The 24,252-nt window shown below is 41.6% G+C and overlaps 2 protein-coding genes across 3 annotated transcripts; one reads left to right on the top strand and one right to left on the bottom strand.

The window, feature by feature from the left end:
* Positions 1–371: 371 nt before the first annotated feature.
* LOC129818724 (hypermethylated in cancer 2 protein-like) lies at positions 372–13,059 on the bottom strand. Its single transcript, XM_055874894.1, has 3 exons — positions 12,966–13,059; positions 7,328–7,556; positions 372–7,116 (listed from the first exon to the last, which is right to left on the bottom strand). Exons 2-3 carry the CDS (start codon positions 7,544–7,546, stop codon positions 5,659–5,661), a joined length of 1,677 nt encoding a protein of 558 aa, XP_055730869.1. The 5' UTR covers positions 7,547–7,556; positions 12,966–13,059; the 3' UTR covers positions 372–5,658.
* Positions 13,060–14,216: 1,157 nt separating this feature from the next.
* LOC129818722 (ubiquitin-conjugating enzyme E2 L3) lies at positions 14,217–22,825 on the top strand. 2 transcript variants are annotated; one of them, XM_055874892.1, is made up of 4 exons: positions 14,217–14,357; positions 21,158–21,253; positions 21,426–21,612; positions 21,925–22,825. In XM_055874892.1, the coding sequence occupies exons 1-4, from the start codon at positions 14,232–14,234 to the stop codon at positions 22,077–22,079; spliced, it is 564 nt and encodes a 187-aa protein (XP_055730867.1). In that variant the 5' UTR covers positions 14,217–14,231; the 3' UTR covers positions 22,080–22,825. The 2 variants fall into 2 exon arrangements, with proteins under 2 accessions (XP_055730867.1, XP_055730868.1); XM_055874893.1 differs by lacking the exon at positions 14,217–14,357 and adding an exon at positions 19,308–19,415.
* The last annotated feature ends 1,427 nt before the right edge of the window (positions 22,826–24,252 follow it).

Genomic DNA, 24,252 nt, shown 5'->3' with positions numbered 1-24,252 from the left:
GCATACACAGACAAACACAGGCAGGCTATGACCAATAGGACTGCTGTGCTTCCCACTGAAAATGTCTAATGAAGCTTTGGAGTGTACTTCTACCTTCAGACCAATTCTCCAACTCTAATCCTCACCGTTGTGATAACTGAACTAGGGGGGGGTGCAGAGAGAGAGACAGAAGGAGTCAGTCTGTTGAAGGAAAGCCTATTTGACTTGGGCACAATAGACCGTCCTACAGATGGTAGACGTTGCCCCATGCCCCTCCCCACACACGACTCTTCAACCATGCCCAACTGGAAATAACCCCCTCTCCTCACCCCCAGTGACCAAAGAAAAATCCCCCCCGACACACCACACAAAAAAACTAAAGAATCATTCAGTTCTTTCTCATCAAGTTTAATTAAAATATTGTTATTAGATTACATTCACATATCTGTACATTAAGACTGTAGGTTGACCAGTGGATTCTGAACTTTGGAGTTGTCTGCAAGCATGTTCAATTAAGACAGAAAATATAATTGAACAAATATTTTGTAGAACAGAGAAACTTGTTCTACAAAAACAGACATAAGTAAATGAATACATAGATGCAGCTGGGACATGGTTTTAGCCCAGTAGTCTTAGGAATTACATTGCTTTTGGGTGGATTCATTAGTGGCTTGGTTTGGATTTGTAGTGGCATGTGTAACTACTACGTACATATTAAAGCTGCCATAGACACCTTTGGTTTTCTGAGAGAGATTAAACAAGAAGTATCTCTGTAATAGTAATAATACCAGCCTTCAACAGAAGTTGCTTTGGGAAAAAACGATGCTTTCTGTAGGATACAATACATAATGTCTACCATGAGTTGGGGGTCCCATTCCAATGGTTAAACTAGCATATAAAACAGATGACATGACAATAAACACAGATTACATTCTCAACAAAAAAAAAACAAAAAAAAACACAGGAAAATGCAGCACAGTAAAAACATGTCATCTTTGTATTCTTCTTGCTTTGGGATAAAAGTGGTATAAAACACATCAAACGCCTCAGGAGCAGTACATTCAATTCCCCCCGTCTCCAGTGTCTTGGGCTGGGAGCTTGATGTGGTTCATGGCTAATACATGTTTTAAAAGGGACATTTCACCAAAGATATCATACGATGGCACTCTCACAGCGTAGTCGTCAAGTTGTTTGGGGTTAACTTAGCCCAGACCTGCCAACCTTGAAGAATCTTTATGAGTTACACTTCAGCGTGACAGCGACGCCCCTGGACCCCATGATGGCGCGTGTGCGACACCGTGCTCAGGTCCGAGACAAATGTACCTTTTTTTTGCCTGATAATGACGTTGGCAGAAGACTGCCTCAGTACGAATGGTAGGCTATAGACTCATGGGTGCTTGGTTTTGGCTAAGAAGTTCAATTTACAAATCAGGATTCTCCCTAGGATTTTCTGACAAAAAGGTGTTAATGTAGGCCTACGGTCTGAAAGTTGGAGCATTTAGCTTTTTTGAAAAACTGCAATTTTCTGAATTAAATGATATCAATACAATGTAGCCAACGCAGTAGTTGATCCTGACTGAATTTTGAGTGGTTCTCAATTACTTTGTAACATTTCTAATAGGTTAAATTTATGGGTAATGATTATTCTATTAGCTGTATTTATATGGATAGTATAGTGAAAATGTAAGTTAGCTTCTTAGTTTTTTTTTGGGGGGGGGGGGCGACAAATTCTGAATAGGCCTAGTTCAATTACTAGATGCAATGTAGTAGACCTAGTCTACTCTAAATGGAATAATCATGGAACACCTGAACAAGGCCTATATATTTTTATTTTATTTAACTAGGCAAGTCGGTTAAGAACAACTTCTTATTTACAATGAACAGTGGGTTAACTGTCTTGTTCAGGGGCAGAACGACTGATTTTTACCTTGTCAGCTCGGGGATTCGACCCAGCAACCTTTCGGTTACTGGCCCAACGCTCAAACCACTAGGCTTCCTGCCGCCCCTATATGAGCTTGTTTCAGATCTCCATCCTTGACTTAATTAATCAACCTTCCTTCTCAGTTTAGGTCTACCATTCATTCAATATGCCTTGTCGTCATTGGTGAAGTGACTAGGAGGCTATTAATCACATCATTAGCAGCCTAGGACAGATTGAGAACTGATGAATTAACAGTCCTAAATCTTTAAAAGTACAAAAAAACTGAAGTATTAGCCGAACAGCTTGCTTTGCCATGTCTGTTTTAATCCACGCTGCGACACACACTGAATGAACGAAGCTAGCGCAACACCGCTCGTTTCCTTGCTAGTCAATCCGCTCGCGTTCAGCAGCAGAGACGTTGATGATGCAGTTATTTAACATGGTTTTTTCTGGATGAGCAGTAACAAAGTAGCAAAGCCCATGACTATCATCCACTGAGTTATCATAAAGAGGTTTAAAACAGGATCCAACTAATAAATCCATCCATGAATAATCAATAGACATCAACACTGTAAGTTTCTGCAACAACTTACTAAACAGAGGGAGAGCAACAGATAAACAGAACAATCTATCTGGACAAAGGGTTTGTTGACCAAATGCATGCCGATATAACATTCAAGAACTAAAATCGTATATTTATATTTGAACACCTCGATCATTCATCGCGCAGTTATTTGAAAGATAATCACCACCCTCTCCCTGTAAAAAATCTCTTGTGTAGGAAGCTAGTGTTATAACTATGAGTTATGCTTTCAGCACAGACATTTGACAGTGCACAGTTTGACAACACAACGAACACTCCCTGAAGATATGAGTCAGAAGTATCCCCGTCACAGCTCAAACATGTTTCTCACCGCTCTCTTTCATTTGAGTTGTCGACATATTACATTCTAAATGCCTCGACCAAAACAACCAGAGAGAGTGTTGATATGGACTGTATAGATGCCAGACCCTGACAGCAATGGTTCCTGAGTTAAGGAGTAATGTACATGTTTCTGGTGTAAAAATGACTTTTTTTTCAACAATTGAGCAATAAACATGGGGGAAAGAGGATTTAAATACTAGTCCAAAACAGAGTAATACAACAGTCTTAGATTTTTGGTCTGAAATGACATGTATGTAGTCCTCCTGAGGACAGAGTAAAGATAATGTAAGACCATAAAATGAGGTTGGTCCAATCAACATTGATAATTCCAACCACATGGCTGTTTGTGTGGAACTAGGAGTGGACTATACCGTAGACATAATAACATGGGTTCAACTTCACTTTGACATTGAAAGACTTTGGTTGTTAAGTTTGTTTTTGTATTCATTCTCTTTGGATTTCAATATACAATCTCGTCTCCGTTTCAGCTCTGTCATACACTAGTAATACACTGTCCAGAAAGCTATGCTCTTCTCACAGCATTAAAGACATGCTCTGGAACTTTGGCTAAGTGTTTTTTTAAACCTCCAGCTTTGGGCTGGATGTGTCAATGTGTAGTTCATACATGCATAATCTATGAGCAGAATTACTATTTTACCTCAATTTGCCACGGAATCCCTAGTTTGAAAGCGACTGTTTTTCTGGAAACTGTGCTATTTTCTCTACATTTTCTCCCATGTGGGCCAGCCCGCTTGCAATTCGAGTTCTAGCCAATGAGCTTCAGCCCCTCGCCATTTGAGTGACAGCTAGCAAGATGCACACACAGCAGAGCAAGAGAGCAATGGCGTGGTGAACATATCTGCACATACAGTGACGTAGTAAGCATTTTTCACGGACCACTTTTGGCTCGTGAGCATGACTTTCAGAACGACTTGCTAAAAAGTATACAAAAGTACCGGAGAATCTCTTTAAGAGATAGGAGGAACTTGTTGAAAACAAAAAGCAAACTTAATACAGGGATACTGGCCACCTGTCTCAGTAGACCAACACTTTAAAGAAAAAAACGCTACCGACAAAACACAACAGTACCATCAGAGTATGATGCCTCAAAGAAAATATCCCCACCCCTCCCAGGCCCAAAGTACAAATACCCAGTTTAAACATTCACAAAAGCGTAGCAATAAGTTCTCAAAACATTTAACCCCCCAAGTTTGGCTTTTTCAAGACTTCACATAAAATACAAACTCTGACCTATAAACCAACAGTAAAGTAAACATCATTGCATTAAGAATACCCCTGATCATTTTCTAATAACGGCAAGTTTCAAACAGGCTGTATATGTGGAGTTGAACATGTATTATTATATACACAGAGGATAGGCTGACTAACCTGTTCCATCTAGCTGGAGAACGTAGTATTACTACTGACTGTTAGCTAGTCATGCCTGGGGTCCAGTATGTGTCTTATAATGAGGTAGTAGAGGCATTGAGGTCACACATTGACCAGCGAGAGACAGCTACAGCAGCCTGGAGGCACAGAACTGACACCCTGGGAGGACTAGTTTGGTTGGATGCTAAAAGCTATCATCAAAACACGTTTGAGCCACCTGGGATAGGAAGGAAGGAGTCTTTGGCAGATGGCGAGGTGTGGTGTGTTGACCCTGAGATGGCCAGTACATCTGACTGGCTGGCTGGCTCTATGTGGATTTTATGATGGGGTTCTGAGGGTGAAGTAATGGCTAGTATTAGTAAGATGGGTTTCCGAGGGTGAAGTAATGGCTGGTATTAGTAAGATGGGGTTCCGAGGGTGACGTAATGGCTGGTATTAGTAAGATGGGGTTCCGAGGGTGAAGTAATGGCTGGTATTAGTAAGATGGGGTTCCGAGGGTGACGTAATGGTTGGTATTAGTAAGATGGGGTTCCGAGGGTGAAGTAATGGTTGGTATTAGTAAGATGGGGTTCCGAGGGTGAAGTAATGGCTGGTATTAGTAAGATGGGGTTCCGAGGGTGACGTAATGGCTGGTATTAGTAAGATGGGGTTCCGAGGGTGACGTAATGGTTGGTATTAGTAAGATGGGGTTCCGAGGGTGAAGTAATGGCTGGTATTAGTAAGATGGGGTTGAGGCAAGTCAGAGGAACAGTTGTTAAGAAGGTTGAGGTATGGGTGATGGTTGTTAAGAAGGTTGAGGTATGGGTGATGGTTGTTATGAGGTATGGGTGATGGTTGTTATGAGGTATGGGTGATGGTTGTTATGAGGTATGGGTGATGGTTGTTATGAGGTATGGGTGATGGTTGTTATGAGGTATGGGTGATGGTTGTTATGAGGTATGGGTGATGGTTGTTATGAGGTATGGGTGATGGTTGTTATGAGGTATGGGTGATGGTTGTTATGAGGTATGGGTGATGGTTGTTATGAGGTATGGGTGATGGTTGTTATGAGGTATGGGTGATGGTTGTTATGAGGTTGAGGTATGGGTGATGGTTGTTATGAGGTTGAGGTATGGGTGATGGTTGTTATGAGGTTGAGGTATGGGTGATGGTTGTTATGAGGTTGAGGTATGGGTGATGGTTGTTATGAGGTTGAGGTATGGGTGATGGTTGTTATGAGGTTGAGATAAAGGAGCAGAGTTACTCAGGAGGAGTGGTTATAAAGGTGGGGTCATTCATTTCAAGGTGAGTTTCTAAAGTTGAGGTAGAACCCAGGTGTGTTTACAAGGGTGAGGAGGTACTATGGGTAACAGTAACACCAGATAGTTATTTGAAGATGAGGCAGACAGCCTAATAGAGTCCAGATAGCTGTGGTCCAGCTGCAGTAACCATGGTGAAGTGTCCTCTATGGGGGCGAGGTGTGCATCTTTAGATGGCTGAGGAGGTTGCGTTGCTGGGTGAACTTTCCGCCACACAGCTGGCACTCGTAGGGCTTCTCCCCCGAGTGGACCCGCATGTGCTCGGCGAGGCGGTACTGGCGTGTGAAGCGCATGCCGCACTCCTCGCAGGCGAAGGGCTTGAGGCCCAGGTGGCTCCTCATGTGGCGGGTCATGGTGCCTCGCTGGGTGAACAACTTGCCACAGATGTTACAGGGGAACGGCCGGTTCAGCCAATGGCTCTTCTCGTGTTCCCGTAGCGACACCGCGTCCTTGCAACTCTTACTGCAGACGGTGCAGCGATGCCGAGGTTCATCAGCGCCAGGCTCCAACCCCCGTGATGCATAGACGTTCGGGTCTGCGTCCGGGTCTTCGTCCTTCTGATATCCACCACCCTCCTCTTCTTCCTCCTCCTCTTCTTCGAGGTAGATTTCATCCTGGGTGTGTGTGTCGACGTGGGCGTTAAGCTGCTCGGAGCTGGGGAAGCCTTTCCCACAGGGGATGCAGACGTACAGATTGTCCCCTACACCTGGCTCAAACCCTGGCTGGGGCTGACGGTAGATATAGTTGGTGTTCCCATTTCTCTTCCCTCCTCCTCCCTCACTCCCACTGTGCCCACTCTCTTCACTCTGGTCCTGGCCATTCTCCTCTCCATTCACCTCTCCATCCTCCAGCTCTGGGGTCACTCTATCCCCTCTGACCAGCTTCTCGTGCCCTGGTGCCCCTGGTTTCTTCACTAGGCCCTTGGACAGTGCCTTGCCCGTCTCGCCCAGGTTGGTGGCCTCTCTGTGGGGTCGAGGTCTCTTGCAAGGGGCCCTAGGCAAGAGGTCTGTGGAGGTATTTGGAGGCTGCCTCTGGTTCTCCCTAGGCTCTGCCGTGGTGGGAGGAGTGGGAGAAACAGATGAGGAGTGGGGGGAGGAGCTTTGGGGGAGACTGCTGGGGGACACTTCCTCTGTGGCGGTGCTTCCTGATGGACTCCTCTTGGACAGGTCCAGTCCTAGAGCCAGCCCATTAACCCTAATTCCTCCAGAGGGGCTGAGGGAAGCACACCGCGAGCCCGAAATAAACACCTCCTCCTCAGAGAGATCCTCTCTCAGCCTCCCCTCCTGGCCCCATCTCTGGTTCCTCAGGTTGCCCTTCCTGGACCCTGAGTGGTTGTTATGGTGCTGGTGGTTGGGGGTTGCTCTGAGGGGGGTGGAGGAGAGGCGGAGGGGGCCAGGGGTGTGTCCATTGGGGGTTGGGGAGGTGGAGGTGGTCAACTTGTCGGAGCTGGAGGGGGTCTGTCCGTTGTGTTTGAGCTTCCTGCGACAGAGAGCAGCTAGTTCGGTCAGCTGGAGGTAGGAGGCGGCGGTCAGGAGGGACGAGACACTGTGTTCACTAACGGAGTCAGAACTGGACAGACGACCTGTATAGATGAAGTCCAATACCTAGAGGAGAGGGGGGGGGGGGGGTAGCGAGGGAAATATTTATATTGTCCCAATGAGCAATTTGTTTCACAGCATATCAGAATACAGATACAACAGCTGAGCTTTCAACGAATGATGTGGAATCTAAATTGATGAATGACAGAGTCCAACGCAAATATATCTGTGTATATGTGCCTACGGTCAGTGAGATGCTGCCTGTCAGGTGACCCACCTGTCTGAAGACGGAGGGGCTGACCATCTCCGTGTCCAGGTTGATCAGGTTATCGTGGGGGACCAGCGACTTGAAGTAGACGCTGCTGGCCGCCAGGACGTTCTTATGGGCGCGGAACAGCGCATTCTCCACCACGATGATGACATCACACAGGTACCCTTTGGCTCGCTGCTGGTTGAGCTGCAGCAACAGCTGCTTGAAATGGTTCTGCTGCTCCATCTCACACACACTTTGGTTAACACACATGGGAGGGAAGAGGAAATAGGGAGAGGTCAGTTACTCCGTTCTGAGAACTCAAAGAATCCAACCACTGATATTCCTAGACTAATTTAAAGTCCTGCAGGCCCAAATGTGTTCCTGGAATTCTTGCAATGCCCAGGATCGCCCACATACATAACGCCTCTCTGCAACCCCCACAGTGGTTTCTTCACATAAGCCCAAACAACATACTAGCAAGCGGAGAAAGATAAGCCTTCAAATTGCCAACATGATAAACTAACCACCAACCCACTAACGAACCCTAGAATACCAACAAATATCAGAAACCTGGTAAAAATAAACGAATAAACCCCACCCTGGTGCGTTGTAGCTCCTCAGGCAGCATTAGATTCTGAGGAATGAGATCTATCCGTCTGTTCATTATCAAAGCATGCAGCCATACACATATACATACATACATACATACATACATACATACATACACACCAGCGCACCTACACACCATGATGTGGGCCAAAAGTTCCATCCCACCGGAACAGACTGAAATTCCAAGCATTTCAAAGGCATTGTTCTTTTCACAATTTCAGAGTGCTATTTTGACCTCATAGTGTGGAAATATCTTTTTTTTTTTTAAACAGGAAATAACTGCACTGGCCTTTTAACGAATCACAAACCAAATGATCAGTAAAAACACTAACTAACTGATGAATCTGCCTTCACTTCTGTGAACCTTCCTCCCTCATACAGGATAAAATATCATAAAGATGTGGGTTTTTGGTAACAGAATGACAAGACACTAGGCAATATTTCTTAAACTTACAGAAGGAAAATCATTTCTGGAAAACAAAATATTAATATTAGTTGGCAGGGGTCTTGACGTCAACATTATTGTTTTTTGATGTACTGGTAATACCTTCTAAATATTTTTCTGCTAGATGTTTTCTAAGACCCTTTTTCCATCAGTTTGGCCAGAAATCAAAGCCTTAATAATACATTTTTAGGATGGACATACATACACACACATACATATATTAACATATATATAATATATACACACATATGTACACCTACATACACTACTGTTCAAAAGTTTGGGGTCACTTAGAAAAGCACATTTTTTTGCCCATTAAGATAACATAAAATTGAAACAGAAATACAGTGTAGACAGTGTTAATGTTGTAAACGACTATTGCAGCTGGAAACGGCAGATTTTTTTATGGAAAATCTACATAGGCGTACAGAGGCCCATTATCAGCAACCATCACTCATGTGTTCCAATGGCACGTTGTGTTAACTAACCCAGTTTATCATTTCAAAAGGCTAATTGATCATTAGAAAACCCTTTTGCATTTGTTAGCACAGCTGAAAACTTTTGTGCTGATTAAGGAAGCAATAAAACTGGCCTTCTTTAGACTAGTTGAGTATCTGGCACATCAGCATTCGTGGGTTCGATTACAGGCTCAAAATGTGCAGAAACAAAGAACTTTCTTCTGAAACTCATCAGTCTATTCTTGATCTGAGAAATGATGGCTATTCCATGTGAGAAATTGCCAAGAAATTGAAGATCTCGTACAACGCTGTGTACTACTCCCTTCACAGAACAGCGCAAACTGGCGCTAACCAGAAGAGAAAGAGGAGTGGGAGGCCCCGGTGAACAACTGAGCAAGAGGACAAGTACATTAGAGTGTCTAGTTTGAGAAACAGACGCCTCAAGTCCTCAACTGGCAGCTTCATTAAATAGTACCCGCAAAATACCAGTCTCAACGTCAACAGTGAAGAGGCGACTCCGGGATGTTGGCCTTCTAGGCAGAGTTCCTCTGTCCAGTGTCTGTGTTATTTTGCCCATCTTGATCTTTTATTTTTATTGGCCAGTCTGAGATATGGCTTTTTATTTACAACTCCGCCTAGAAGGCCAGCATCCCGGAGTCGCCTCTTCACTGTTGACGTTGAGACTGGTGTTTTGCGGGTACTATTTAATGAAGCTGCCAGTGTGTTGTTAGTGTGTTGCGAAGGGAAGTGCAGGCAACACCTTGAAAATGAAGATTAAGAATACATTTAATGAGGAGCAACATCTTTTTCCCACCTTGTGGACAAAAAAATGCTAATAATCATGTTTATTAAATAGACGTGTACACATAAAATGTACGTTTTGGATGCATTATTATAGTCATCCACTTCGTCACATATGCGTTATTTGATACTAGCACCAGTAGGAGATGGTTTTTCGAAAAAATAAAATAAAAAGGATGTGTATTGGACACAAACCCACACAAAAAGTTTCAGAGCATACTGCCTTGGCAGGGGACACTACCTATACCAACTAAATTGAAGTGATCTGAAGGGATAGGTCCATTCTATGAATTCTATTTCTATGATTGAAATGACACCCACCCTTCATTTCTTTTGGATTGGACCAATATACAGTAGTTCTAATGAAGGTACTGAGCTTCGGCACAACTTAAGACCAAACTACTCTTCAGTTCTGATCCGCCATCTCCACCAATATGTTGCCCTACATCTGTACAAGTGGCAGCACCCTGGGGTAATTTGCGCTTTTAAACCAGGAAGGTACAAAGTTAGAAATAGTACTACTGATAACAACACATCCCATCTGTCTTGCCATACATTGATGCAGTATCACACAACCCACGCCCCCCCCCCCCCCCCCTAAAATACACACTGGGAAAAAAAGAGACGTTTGGGTAATCTGTCTATCTAACGACTGCACAACACACCGATGGTGATAAGATGCTGAGGGTCCTTTTATGGACCTACAGGCCCCTTCTGCCCCCCTCCTCCCCTGCCTGCTCAAAAACAACCTCATCACGTCAGATGAGAGAACCATAGACTTATATAAACAGGCTGTAACCACAGTCTGGAGGAAAGAGAACAGGCCATATAACCAGGTGGTCTGGTTTGGAGAGGGCGCATGACCTACAGCATCAATGAGTTTGCCCTGCAAGCTTCTGATTGGCATGCCTGTTTAAGAAGACTACTACGTTTCAATGTAGGTTAAGTTAACCTACATTGTTCTGTAACTGTTCTAGCCTGTGTTCTGGTTTGGCCTGTATTCTATCCTAGCCTGTGTGTTCTAACCTGTTTTCTGTTATTTCCTGTGTTGTGTGAGCCTGTGTCCTGTTCGTTTGTCCAGAGTTTCATCTTGACTTCCTGGCAGAGATCACTGGCAGTAAATCACATGATCTGGTAATTTCGCTGGGTTTTAGGCATGTTATAGCAAAAGCAGCTTGGCCCTCTGGTGAAACCTGTAGAATATTGATAATCTGAGCCGGGCCACTTTATACACTCCTTAATGCTAGTTAACTCAAACTGTTTTCTACTGGAGATTTGTTTAGACCTGAAGTCAGCCACTCTTGTCCCGGAAAACTACCAGGGGTCTAATCCTAATCAGTACCCACCCAATCGATTCAACCTAACCTGAGGTTAGTCTCATCATTGAGATAAAATCTATTTTGCAAGAGAGACCTGGTCTAAGATAGCAGCAGGGTCAACGTTTAATTGCTGGGCTGAAACACAGCAACCACACACACACACACACACACACACACACACACACACACACAATAGAGGCAGAGAGAGGTATTTGAAGTGAGCAACACATTGTGAGCATACATTGTAGACATTTTCTAAATATGACCAGCCTCTGATCGCCAAACTGCCTCTGTGTTAATGTTGACAGAGTTTATTATAACCAGAAACTGGTGTTCAGGTTCATAGTGGTTCATGTCATGTTAATGTTATGTTCCGCTGCACCTTCGGGCCACCTGGTGAGTGAGAAGGGAGGGGGCTTGATTGCATTAATCACCGATACCTGAAACGAGACTGCCACAGGAAGTACAGCACATGGGGGATGTGTGAAACTTACTCTGTCCTCAGCCTACCCCCACTTGCACCAGCCAATAACTCGCTTTTTGTCCTTTACATACAAAGTGGAGTTTACCAATAACCTTCCTACCAGAGTGCCAACACTGAGTAGAGTTGGCCTGAGCAGATCAGGTCACAGATTAGAGAGAACCCTGTTAGCCGCCGAGTTATTAACCTGGCTCAAAACGATGTCCCCATTGTGACTCTTACTGAGCCAGGTTCACACAGTGTTCCGGAAAGGCCACCCCAAGGTTAGCCCATTGCGCATGTTCCCTCCTAACTAGCTAACATAATTATTACTAAACACATGCGAACTCCTAACATAATTAGGTGTAAGAATCTTTGTATACATCGATTTTCCAGATATTATGGGAAGGGAACTTTGTTTCATCCAAGTTTGTGTTCATTCGGTTAAACCAAAAAAAGGATAGTAGGTTTTTACAGCCACAATCCTGAGTTTGTGTTTCAGACAAACAGCAGCCCTACCACTTGGTATAAAACTGAGGGATGTGGCTGAGGAAATGTAACCACAAACTCAAAGACCAAGCATAAAATGTATTTAACACCACTGTTTTAAACATACTCCCAGACATTGTTTGTTTACAGACTGAAATGGCAAAAAATAAACATTGAAGTAAAATAACCTTAGGCCTATTTAGTGTTGTAAACAACCATGATGCTTTATGATATATTATTCAGGAATCAAATCATTTGGACGAATTGAAATTAAACAGTAGGAAATATTCTAAGAGATTGTGGCGGATATCAGAAAATGAATGTGAAAAACCACAATAAACAAATGAATAACAAAATCCCCATAACCGTATTTTTATTTCAGCTATTTACACTATTTTGTGGAAATTCTGATGAATTTTGGTCTAACCTACGCAGTAAAACGTCAAATCATTGCTACTGTTTATAATGTTGCAAAAGCCTGACGTTCCTCACATATTGGAGAAATATTTAAATTCAGTGCAGTAACCATTATCACACACGCGATTCAAAACCAGTGTTTCTATCCCATGATTTAAAATATCTGATTCAATGACACAGTTGAGAGAAAGAAATAAGAGCGAAAAAAACATTAAATGGGCGATACACGTCTACCACAAAAGAGATAATGGTCTACGCGCTGAAGGGGTAGGGCGAAGGAAGGGATCCACCAATGCCTTTTATTCAATTAACCTACATTGCTACGTCTGCCCTGCATCAGATTTCAGTTCATATTTTTGTTTATTATAAGTTTATTATATCATAAAGTTATTTACCTTATTCCAAAGCTGTGAAAAACAAACCAAAGCCAGCAATCCACGGGTTAAAAGGAGTGCAGGTATAGAGGTGGTTGCCAAGCTGGTAATACTAGCTCTGACATTAGGCTACACACTGGGAGACCCCTCTGGGCATATGCTACGAGCCAAATGTTAGGTGTTTCTGGTATTTCTTCAAACAACGGAGTGCAAACTCCTTGAACACGACTACACACACCAAGTTGCATCACAAAACATGCGAGGAACTAAAAAAAATAACATAGATTTACCTTAATTCATCGATGATCGCGTTTTTAATTTACCATCCTCTCTCCTACCTCACTACCCTCGGTTCGCACTCCCCCACTACTATTCTGCTCGCAGTACTGACGATGACGTCACTTTCCTATGGTAATGAGGAAACCTTCAAAATAAACGCCTGAATTTCAAAACATTGGAAGGTGGATAACTCCACACCAGGGATTGGCAGCTTTGATGGGGGTGGGGCCCACAAAAAAACGGAACTCATCATGGGGGGCCGCAGTGGCTCGTGGGTCTGCATACCGTGGGTCAGTTTTATAACTCATTTCATGCAATTCTGCACATTTTGCCATCGGGTGGATGGAAATGTTTGCAGTTTTTAATATAATAACTGATGATCAATGGGCCCCAGCCTTGTCAGTAATTCGACAACGCTAACTACAAGTTTAGATAGCTGGCCAATAGAGTAATTTACCAATCCCAAGAAATGTTGGCTGACATGGGCCAATTGAGTGACCGCTAATGGACAACCACATTTTGAAATTGCACAGTAAGTTGAGACCCCTACTGGTCTGGGGATCAACAAAAGGGTTGCCCACCCCTGCTTGACACTGTTTGTCAATTTCAGTTTATGTGAGAAAATAAGCATTGAATAGTGTAGGGCACCCATACTCAACTGGCGGACCGGATCCGGACCCATAACGGGGTCAAAACGGATGGGCAACAATCCTTGGTATCATGTAAACACACATAAGACATGGAATTATGTGTAGAATTGCAGGAAATGAGCTTTAAAACAGAATAAGAAAAACTGCTGCATGCAAAATGTCTAGAATTGAGTGAAAATAGCTTTAAAAATGCACAATTTTCTCTCCGAGAAACAAGAGGTGTGTGAGTGGGGGTTTGTTACTATGTTATCCATCCGAACCTTTGCCACCTAAGACATTTGTGTGACTAGACCTTCTCAAATAGCTATTGAGTACCCCTGGTATAGGGAATCATTCTACCAATCTAAATCGCTGTGAGCTGTGTTGCTGTGAAATATATTTTCAATAACAAAAAATATAATTTTTAGGCTCAGCTGTTTGAAACTGGTGGACCAAAACTGCAGTTTGAAGGTGGTGGAACAAAACCGAAAGTAACTTTTTTACAGCTGTATAAACCATATTTTTTGGTATTGAAAATATATTTTCGATGGTGATTTAGATGATACAATGATTCCCTACAGTATTCAGTGCTTGTTTTGTCACATAAACGTAAATTGAGCGAACAGTGTAGATTTTAGCAACCAGGAAATGACAGGGCGATTTCCACTAGATAACCCAGCCACAAAGCCAAAACAGCTTTCCCAGAATGACAACAGATACCGCTCAAGTCGGAGAAATCAAGAGCAATATCACAGCCAATCACAACACTGGCGGGTAAGTAATACTGTGAAACTGGTTCACTGTTTGGTTATGAATATGATTTGTTTGTTTATGATTCCTGGCAATGTCAATAGTTTGTATGTATGCTTGTTTGCATGTAACTATTCCTCTTTTGTTTGTTGATATTTGTTTGTTAATAATAATAAAACAAAATAAAAATACAATTCAAAAAAGAAGATACGGGACAAAAATTGTGGGTTGCTTAGCAACAAACCCAACAGTCAAAACACCTCAAAACAATACATGGTATCATGCATGAACAAGCTGAAAGGAGCCAAATAAGATTCCCCACATGGCAGTTTCTTGTTATTCTTGCTAGCAATCTGGCCATCCAGAGTCACAACAATATGCTGACTTCTGCAACATAAGAAGCGCGCACATAATTTCCATGGCGTGGTCAGCTACATAAAACATAGAGAAATAATAATGGCGTCTTTTTGTAGGCACTAACTCCGCCATGGTCCTTCGGAAAAATGAGGCCTATGAGGATAATGAATATCATTTCTGTAGGGTTTTTGGATAAACGCTGAAAATATGGCCTGTGGTAAACACAGGCTTAGGATATATTGTACGTTTTGTTCTATGAGATTATATTCAACAACTAACGGCACTTTGTGTATTTTGAAGAATGTATGTAATAATAAAAAACACAAATCACATCAATGCTTTATAATTAATAAATGTTATGTTAAGTGGCTGCCATTATCTCATAGAACAAAACGTATACGATCTCCTAAGCCTGTGTTAACCTCAGACCTTGTTTTCGGCGTTTATACCAAAACCCTATTCTTTCCCCGTTCATTTTTCCCATAGGGATGGCTGAACGAACCAGAGGTAACTTATTTCCGGGTTTTAGGACTACAAATTGGAGAGCTCTATTCGCGCCAGATATATTATGGCCATTTTCTGAAATTACAATGCAAAAATATAAATAAATCCTATGTGTAGCACCTTTAAAAGTGAGACATTGTTTCTGAGGTAGTACAGGCAGACTGCAAGGCTTATGTTAACCCTCGCTTTACCAAACTAAATGCTAGGTTGGAAGCAAGGGGAAATAATGTGTGAGTTGAAATAAATACAAGCGGTGATTCGGACAGCAAAATTAAAGTGATTATTTTCAGATGGAACTGTTAGCAGGCATAGGTGTGCCTGTGACGGCCAATACAGCACGGCTTGGAACGCTGCTTGTCCAATCAATCAATCAAATGTATTTATAAAGCCCATTTTGACATTAGCAGCAGGCTAAAAAAGATGTTGTCCAATCAGCATCCAGGATCCAAACAACCAGTTTTACAATACATTTGAATCAATTTCGATTTTTATTGTGCTTATAAGAACTGCACGAAGGAATTTTAAGACCACTATTGAAAAATACACTGTTCAGGCTAGTATGTTGACAATGTTGGGCTTATAGTGGAAAAAAACGTGCCTATATAAAAGTGGGGTTGGGAGTACTCCGTAGGTTCTGTATAATCTATACATTGTGTAATTTCATACGGCACTGAATAATATGGAATGTTGCTGGCCTTTTACTACACCCATTCCATAGGCCACAATCAGAGGTGGGTAGTAACGCCCTACAAGTAAGTATTTACATGTACATAAGTAATTTATAGAGGAACTAGTACTTGTTTGGTTACTTTCTGTGGGGTGTACTTGTACTCTTACTCAAGTAACTTACTTTTTACTCAGTTATATTTGATCAAATCACTTCAGTTAAATACATTTATATTATTATATCGTTGCTGTCAGTTGAAAACCTCTTCTCTCCAAATGTTTAGTGATTTTCATTTTTTTAATCGATACTATTGGTTCCACTTTACGTCTGTAAGAACTTTTCACTACCCCTTGACCAATGAAATCTATTCAAAATAGCTTGTCATCAAGTCTTAAGTCCATTGGCTCTCAAACCCCGTATCTCCACCACGGCTCTTGAAGTGAAGCGCTCCTCTTCACTCCTGAGGATATTTTTTTGTGAGTTATTAGCCAGACGCGATCAGAGTTAAGTTGCACTATAATTACCTTCTGCTTTTGTAATATTATATATTTCTGGAGTAAGATAAGTATTTTTCTGATATAATTCTGCTGTTGAAATTGTTTTGATGGCAAGTGGAAATGAAACGACTAAGTAGATAACTAGCTAACTAGTTTACTTTGGCTAACCCAGTATCTGACAGAATGTTTAAAGGGATTCTTTACTCCCCGGTGTCAGATGCAGATTTTTATATCTGCGTGAAGTTTGAAAAAGATGCTAACTAGCGTTAGCGCAATGACTGGAAGTCAATGGGTATCTGCTAGCATGCTATGGGACTAGCAGATACCCATCGACCTCCAGTCATTGCCTTAATGTTAGTTAGCATTGGCTCGCAAAACTACCTCTAACTTCCTTCATACTGGACATAGAGAATTGCTTAAATATATTTGTATTTTATTAAAAGTGTATTTCTTTACATATACATGTAGCCTACACACTAGCGTTCAACATACCAGTATTGGTGTAAACTTTCTAAATAAATGCTGTTATAAATATAAAAGTATGGCAAATTATCCATACATTTTTTTAAAAGATTGTTGCCATGCTGTGAAAAACAGTTGTACTGCACTAGAGTGCAAAAAAATGACATTCACAAAGATTAGCATTTATTTGCAGGGGGACTCTTATTTTGACAAAAATAAATCTGTGATTGTGCTGCCAGCATAATTTCATGCGGCCAGGTGAATGGTAATGGGAACCATAACCCCTTGACCCAAATTTAAATAAAAGCAAACTGAAAGGGAAGAGAGGAGAAAAGCCTCTTAGCCCTGCCAGACCAGCCTCTGATGAGCAGAAGTGCCCAGGGGAAAAAGTTTTGTGTGTCAGTTTAACCTGAACAACCAGGATACAAGCCGGAAAAGTTGACCAGAATCCACAAAGATAACAACGGCCTCTGCCACACTGTATGTATGGGCCCCTGGCATTGTACGAACTCAAATATCCTTTGCTTGAGCAAGGTATCCTTGAAACAGACTCCTTGAGGGTGCTTGACTTGGGAAGGAGCTCACCGGAGCTGAGTCTTGGCACGTCAAATGTTCTACTGCTTGAGCTCCTGTTCCTCTTATAGAATATTAGCTCAAAGTATTGTGGAGCTCCTGCACCTAAATGTAAACAGTACCGGCACCCAAAATGAGTACCGACACCTATTTCAGTCCAAGTCAAGCACAGCTCCTTGATGAGAAAAAGCACTGGTGATAAGAGGGTGTGGTGCAGGCTGATTATAGGTTACATCAGTGGTTCCCAACCAGGGGTACGTGAGAAGACTCATGAGACCATAGGCTTACTGGTAAAATGCACATGAGGGGGAACTTCAGGGGTACTCTGGGCAAAGCAAAATGTACTTGGTGGTACATTAACCGAAAAAGGTTGGGAACCATTGGGTTACGTAATGTCTCTGTCAGAGAAAGGACTTAAATTCTTTCATATCTTACAGCTTGCTGACATGAAGGCTCAATATTATTTCATCCTTGACATGTCTTATTAATTATGACTATGCCAATAATGATTACGTTGCCTATATTTGATTGCCAATATGACATTTAGTGTGAGATAAAAAGAGCACCCAAATTAGTGGACCTCTATTAAATATAAAATATCAATTTTAAAGAAACATTTTGACAATAAATTGACAGGGTTAATAAATCATGGAAAAGTTGTGGTTTAAAAGCCATTGTTAATAAATGCATTCAGCTTATGAGTTCAACTGTATGCTTATACAAGTGACAAGGAGCAGAAAGATAAATAAATTAGACTACTCATTGTAACTAACCTCTCTCCATCTATCCCTATGAAGAGTGGGTCACAGGAAGACGAGGTGAAAAGAGGCCACTTAATCTTTAACTACTGTCACGCACTGTGTGTGTGTGTTACTTTCTAGATGTAATCCGTAACATGAGAAGGGTTTACCAAGAAAAACGTCCTATGTGTCTGTTAGTTACTAGTTACCTGTCCAAAATTGTAATCAGTAACGTAACTTTTGGATTACCCAAACTCAGTGACGTAATCTGATTACTTTTATCAGATGGAGCTAATTTAAATTTGCACCTTTTTCCAATGCTGAATTGAATGTCATTGATAAAACGGAGGTGTCATAATGTATTTTTTTCTGCAAAAAATCCTTTCTGAATTTGAAAGTAATCCAAGAAGTAATCTAGTTTTTCAAAAGTGTCTGTAATCTGACACAATAGTTTTGCTGGTAACATAACTCATTACAGTAAACAAAAATGGTAATCAGATTAGATTTAACTGATTACATGTAATCAGTTACTCCCCAACGGTGTGTGTGTGTGTGTGTGTGTGTGTGTGTGTGTGTGTGTGTGTGTGCTCTCTAGAGGCTGCAAGGGATTCTAAATGGACTAGTATTCCCTCTAGAGGACACCGTATACACTTTCATAACATCCACTTCAGTTTAAATCGTGCCATGCAACTTTTTTTAATGTATTGAACATACAGTATACCATATCATGGTAGTGGGCTATTCAATAGCTATAAAGCAAAAGTTTGATTATTTGTACACCTTATATTGTTCCTGGTGCATAAACAAATTATTTGAAAAATGAACTACAGCACACTGGTTTTCTTGTGGCTTCAGAATGTTTTATTGATTAGGCTTACCAGGGGGCATGGCATTGAAACCATTGTTACATATTTTGTAACATGATCTTATCTTCTTATTTCAACATCAACCTGCTACCAGTATGTTTTCAGATATTATATGGCCTCAGATGAATACCCTTTTACTATTTCAATCAAGTGAGAAATAGTGGCCCATGTTTAGGATTCTCACAAAATAGCCTAAATAAATGGACGAATACTCTCATTTGACAAAATGACTAACGGACAAATATAGTAAAATCAAAGTAGCCGTACACTCCAAGTACAGTGTTGTTTTTCATTCGGAAAGAGTGCGTGCGTACACACTGTACAGAGGAGACAGTAAGAGCAACATTTGGATATCGCTGTGTATTCTGGGTACAGACAGTAATTCCACGATGGCGGCGAGCAGGAGGCTGCACAAGGTACATTTCCTGATCAATCCAATTAGGATTTTCTCTTGTTAGATTAAAGAAAGTAAAACATTCGGACTCCCAAATCTCAGATAAAATGAAATGTGTCGTTAAATTTGTTTTATTTAGCCCCACACTGTCAGAAACCTCATGAAACTCGGTAGGCGGAAAATGACGTTAGTATGCTAAGCTAACCAGCTAGCAGTTGTTTTTTGGTCATGTTAGCACCGGCATATTAATAGGCTAGATTCGAATTAAACGTTTTGTTAATCTAAATTCATTAACAAGGCTAACCATGTGTCATCATCAATTAAGATTCAATTCAGTATTGTGTCATCAGTTGGGTGATAATCGCGCTTCAACATTTTTGATCTTCGGCTCAGAAAAACTTTAGCTAGCTACGTACTGTAGCTAGCTTAATACTAACTTAGCAGGGAGTTAATTGTGCTAGCTAGCTACGCACAACAGTTACATAGGTCGTTAGCAGTGTGGTTCATTGAGCTAGCTAGTGAGTTAGCAATTCGGGTTAGTGTTACCTAGCAAGTTTATTTTCTCAATGTGAAACCGAGGCGAGGAAGCTGACCAGCTAATGTTACCCCGATGTATATACAATCTTGCTAACGTAATGAGGTAGCTACCGGTAAACAGCCAAACCCATTTCCTGTGATTTGGGTTTCTTAGCTTTGAATTGTTTTGAATAGTCGAGTGAATCGAAAGTGAAATTGAGCATGCGGCTGCCAAGTAACGTTAAGCTAGCTAGTTAATTTAGTTTAATTTCATTCAGTCGATCTCAATTTGAGGTAACACCGGGTTTAAACAACCATGTTCTCAACACTGGATGTCAACAACCCGGCCTTATCATAATTGGCATTTATCTTTTCCCTTGCTTTTGTCAGCCACCATTTGACCCAGCCTAGGATAATTACTCCAAGTAAACAGTCCCCACCAAGTCAACAAGAATAAATACAATGTTTTGAACTCTATACATCTTAGTTTGACAGTCGTTTGCATTGTAATCCTGTAGCAGTGGTCTTATCCAGAGTAACACAGAATAAGGTTACATTCGCGCTCTGATTTGATAATTCATGAAATCAGGAAGCTGTGCCCATGTTTTATTCTTATGTGTATGGGTGTGTTAACCATAATGTCCTTGTAACTATAACAATACCCCAATCTCATTATTTCCACTGAACGGTGTGATTTATGAGTCAGTCCTCTGGTGTGGCAGAAAGCAGTGTTCTGTAGTGAGATCAGTGTGAGAGTTCACTGGACCACTTCCTGGTTGAGAAGGGGTGTGGCTGCTTGATTCCAGGGATGAGACTGACAGTTGATAAGTTAACATATAGGTTAATCCCTAGTACTTTTAGTCATCCAGTCTTTTACTTGTATGACATTTATTTTTTATTTTCACTGAAATATAGGGCAAATTAGGGTTAAGTGCCTTGTTGGCTCGGGTATTCAAACCAGCGACCTTTCGGTTACTGGCCCAATGCTCTAACTGCTAGGCTACCTGCCACCCTGTGTGTCTAGTTCCGTATGTCGCCCCGTGTGTTTGTGTGTCTGTAGTCATTCAGTTGTTTTTGACCTATAGGACACAGGTTGTTTAGTGGTTACTAGGACTCAGCCAACACAGGAACATGTTTTATCAGTTCTTTATCTCTTGTTTGATAAAAACCTTTCTGCTTCCTGTAATGGTTATGATTAACTAACTGTACAGGAGAACTTGCTCATGATGTATTCACCCTCTTTTTCAGGAACTTGATGAAATCCGCAAGTCTGGAATGAAAAATTTTCGTAACATTCAAGTGGATGAATCAAATATTTTGACTTGGCAAGGCCTCATTGTTCCAGTAAGTCACTCTTTACTACTCTTGTCTCCGGACAGACATGAACATGACCAGAATAACAAGGAGGAACAAGGCACTCTCCGCGATATTGCAATTCCTTTGTTGCTGTGGCATGTTCAGTAGGACATCAGCTCACCTTTTAACCAAACGTCATTGTCTCTGTCCCCTCTAAAAGGACAACCCTCCATACGATAAAGGTGCTTTCAGAATCGAGATCATCTTCCCAGCAGAGTACCCCTTCAAGCCCCCCAAGATCACGTTCAAGACCAAGATCTACCACCCCAACATCGACGAGAAGGGACAGGTGTGTCTGCCTGTGATCAGCGCAGAGAACTGGAAACCAGCCACTAAAACTGACCAAGGTACGGCGGAAAGACGCACGCACACTCAGACAAAGACAATAGACAGTGGTTTCTTCTCATATCTTTTTAAGTAGTAGTTTTTATTGCAGTCTTTGTAATTTGTCATTGAAATGCCGCCTGAACCCTAACCCTCCAGTCTCCTCTCCCTCGGAGGCTCCTGTCTATTTGGCTGGAGATGTTTCCATCCTGCAACCTCTACGTGGTTATGGATTTCAATGTCTTTCTCATCTGTTTCATCTGGACTACATGACGCCATCCTCCATTTTTACATCATTCTTAGTCTCCTCTTTTGTTCTGCTTGTCTTCCCGCAGTGATCCAGTCCCTGATTGCGCTGGTCAACGACCCCCAGCCAGAGCATCCTCTCAGGGCAGACCTAGCAGAGGAATACTCTAAGGACCGTAAAAAATTCTTTAAGAACGCAGAAGAGTTTACAAAGAAACATGGAGAAAAACGACCTGTGGACTGAGAACGCAAACGTGTGACTCCCTCTTCCTATTCCCGGCCTCCTCTATCTACTCTACCCCCCCCCCCCCCTTCCAAAACCCCCCTACACCCCTCTCTGCTCTTACCCAATCTCCTGAAAATGCCCCCACACACGTACACACATCCTTCTAGTCCCCCTCCTCCTGGGGCAATATATCTCAGCTCCACTTCTCCCTGGCAACAGGACTGTGTCGTGAATCAGGCAGGTTGGTCACCTCTGGGTGTCAGCTTGTGGCTGTTACTAACTTTCTACTGATTTCTTAAATTATAAAAATGCCGGAATTAAGCCCAAGAGAGCAACTTGTTAAAGAGGGAACAAAAAAAATACAATGGAAAGAAAGATCTAGATGGAAATGTTATGCTCAATTTGTTCATGATTTGTACACAGAAGTGCTGGTGCAGACCTCTGTATAAAGATCATGAAGTGTTTTGAAAACTATTTGGTAAATGCTCAACTTGTGGTCTGATTGTTAACCCTTTTCATCTCACTCCTTTCCCTCACTAAAATATGTAACAGAAAAAATCAACCCCAAAACCAACAAAATGATAAAAAAAACACTTAAAGCATCAAGGTTCAGGTGTGTGGCGAAATGTTTATTTTATATTTCTTTTTCTTTTTTTTGCCTATGTTGCACTTTACTCTGTGGAACTAGCTTTTAAGTTTACCATAACTTCAGTTTGTCACCAATTCAATGGTCCAGATGTTATAAAAGGGGAAAAAAAGTTTGACTGAACTTGCTTTTGTATCTTTGCGAGATTATCATGAAATGTTTTGTTCATATGTTGTAAATTTAGCAGATGGTTTGACCATGTGACAGGAAGTACTGCTCTTCATGCCATTGCTCACTGGCCTCTTTTTAAGGTTCTGACTAGAGGGAGTACAGCTATGACCGGACGTAACTTTCTTGTTGTTGTAGCAGGTTAGGAGATTTAGATCAAAGAAATAACGTTTATGACATCCCATTCCCATTGAAACTGCTCGTCAGTCTTGCACTGTAACTGGGAGGATAGTGGTTCCCACTCTAAAAATCTTTCTGTGCATCGAGGAGATCAGCCCTAGCAAGGCACTGCACAAATTCACCAATCTTAATCACATAATGAGTAGTTATTTGGCATAAAAAGTGATTTGTGAATGATGATGGCAGACGTTTAGTCATTTAGACATTCTTCAGCAACAACCAGCAGACCAGTACCAGTAGAACAGTACCAGTAGAACAGTAGCTGCCATGAGGATATAAATTACATTGGACCCACCATTGTGGAAAATACTTTTGGAAGCTCTAGAAATGCATTTATTCATGTCTACATTTATTTTTGCCACGTTTATTCTACTACAGCCACCTTAATGCACACTTTAAAATTGTGAGCGAAACATATGTATGAAATGTTTTTCCTTAAAGTATCATTTTTGGATATTACTAATGTTACGGTCCCCACTACAAAACAAACAAAAAAAATACTTAAATACATGTAATTTTGTCCTTGACATTTAATTGAAATAGTGCAGAATTCCTTTCATTCTTATGGAGATCTGCTCCTGCCGGGGTGAGGCAATATGTCCGACTGGTGGCTTCAAAGCCTGTCAGTGGCCAATAAATAGCAATCCAGCGTTTATATAAGTCACTGCTTTTTTTACATTATTGGTTAAGGCTTGGTGTTATTGAAATGCATATATTACTGTATTGAGACTAGTGTATGTCAGTCACTTTTCACCACTAGAGGGCAATACTTCTCTACAATAGAAATGGACTCCATCGGGCTCTGGTCTTATGCTGTGGCCTGTGGACAGTCTACCAAAGACGGTATATGGTCTCTACTCATATATATATACACTGTGAAGTCTACCATTAAATTATAAATAATCAGTGTGTCCAAAGAGATCGGTCTGAGCAAAAACACTGTGCACTAATCTTGATCACAGAGTGAGCTGAAAGTTGAGATGCAAAATGATTTGTAGATCAGTGATTCTGCACAGGGCCTTGCTTAGACCGATTACCTCAAACATGTATGAACTCTTGTTGTATTGAATTGTCTCTGCAGTACAGACTCCGTTTCCCATGGTCCTCAACACCTCTCTAATAGGCCAATAGGAGTTGGAGCGTCGGTGAGGTAACTGCTCGCTCCTGATGCTAACAATGACCAGTGACTGACGACAT

This window comes from Salvelinus fontinalis, chromosome 21 (genome assembly GCF_029448725.1).
Source record: "Salvelinus fontinalis isolate EN_2023a chromosome 21, ASM2944872v1, whole genome shotgun sequence".
Taxonomy (NCBI): domain Eukaryota; kingdom Metazoa; phylum Chordata; class Actinopteri; order Salmoniformes; family Salmonidae; genus Salvelinus; species Salvelinus fontinalis.
This window is presented reverse-complemented; position numbering and strand designations above follow the sequence as displayed.

Bases quoted from the DNA above. Each gene is read 5' to 3' on its own strand.
- LOC129818724 (XM_055874894.1), bottom strand. From the start codon at position 7,546: ATGGAGCAGCAGAACCATTTCAAGCAGCTGTTGCTGCAGCTCAACCAG. The intron at 7,117-7,327 runs GTGGGTCACCTG...CCTCTCCTCTAG, and splicing joins GCCCCTCCGTCTTCAGACAG to GTATTGGACTTCATCTATAC.
- LOC129818722 (XM_055874892.1), top strand. From the start codon at position 14,232: ATGACAGGGCGATTTCCACTAGATAACCCAGCCACAAAGCCAAAACAG. The intron at 21,254-21,425 runs GTAAGTCACTCT...CCCCTCTAAAAG, and splicing joins GGCAAGGCCTCATTGTTCCA to GACAACCCTCCATACGATAA. The intron at 21,613-21,924 runs GTACGGCGGAAA...GTCTTCCCGCAG, and splicing joins AGCCACTAAAACTGACCAAG to TGATCCAGTCCCTGATTGCG.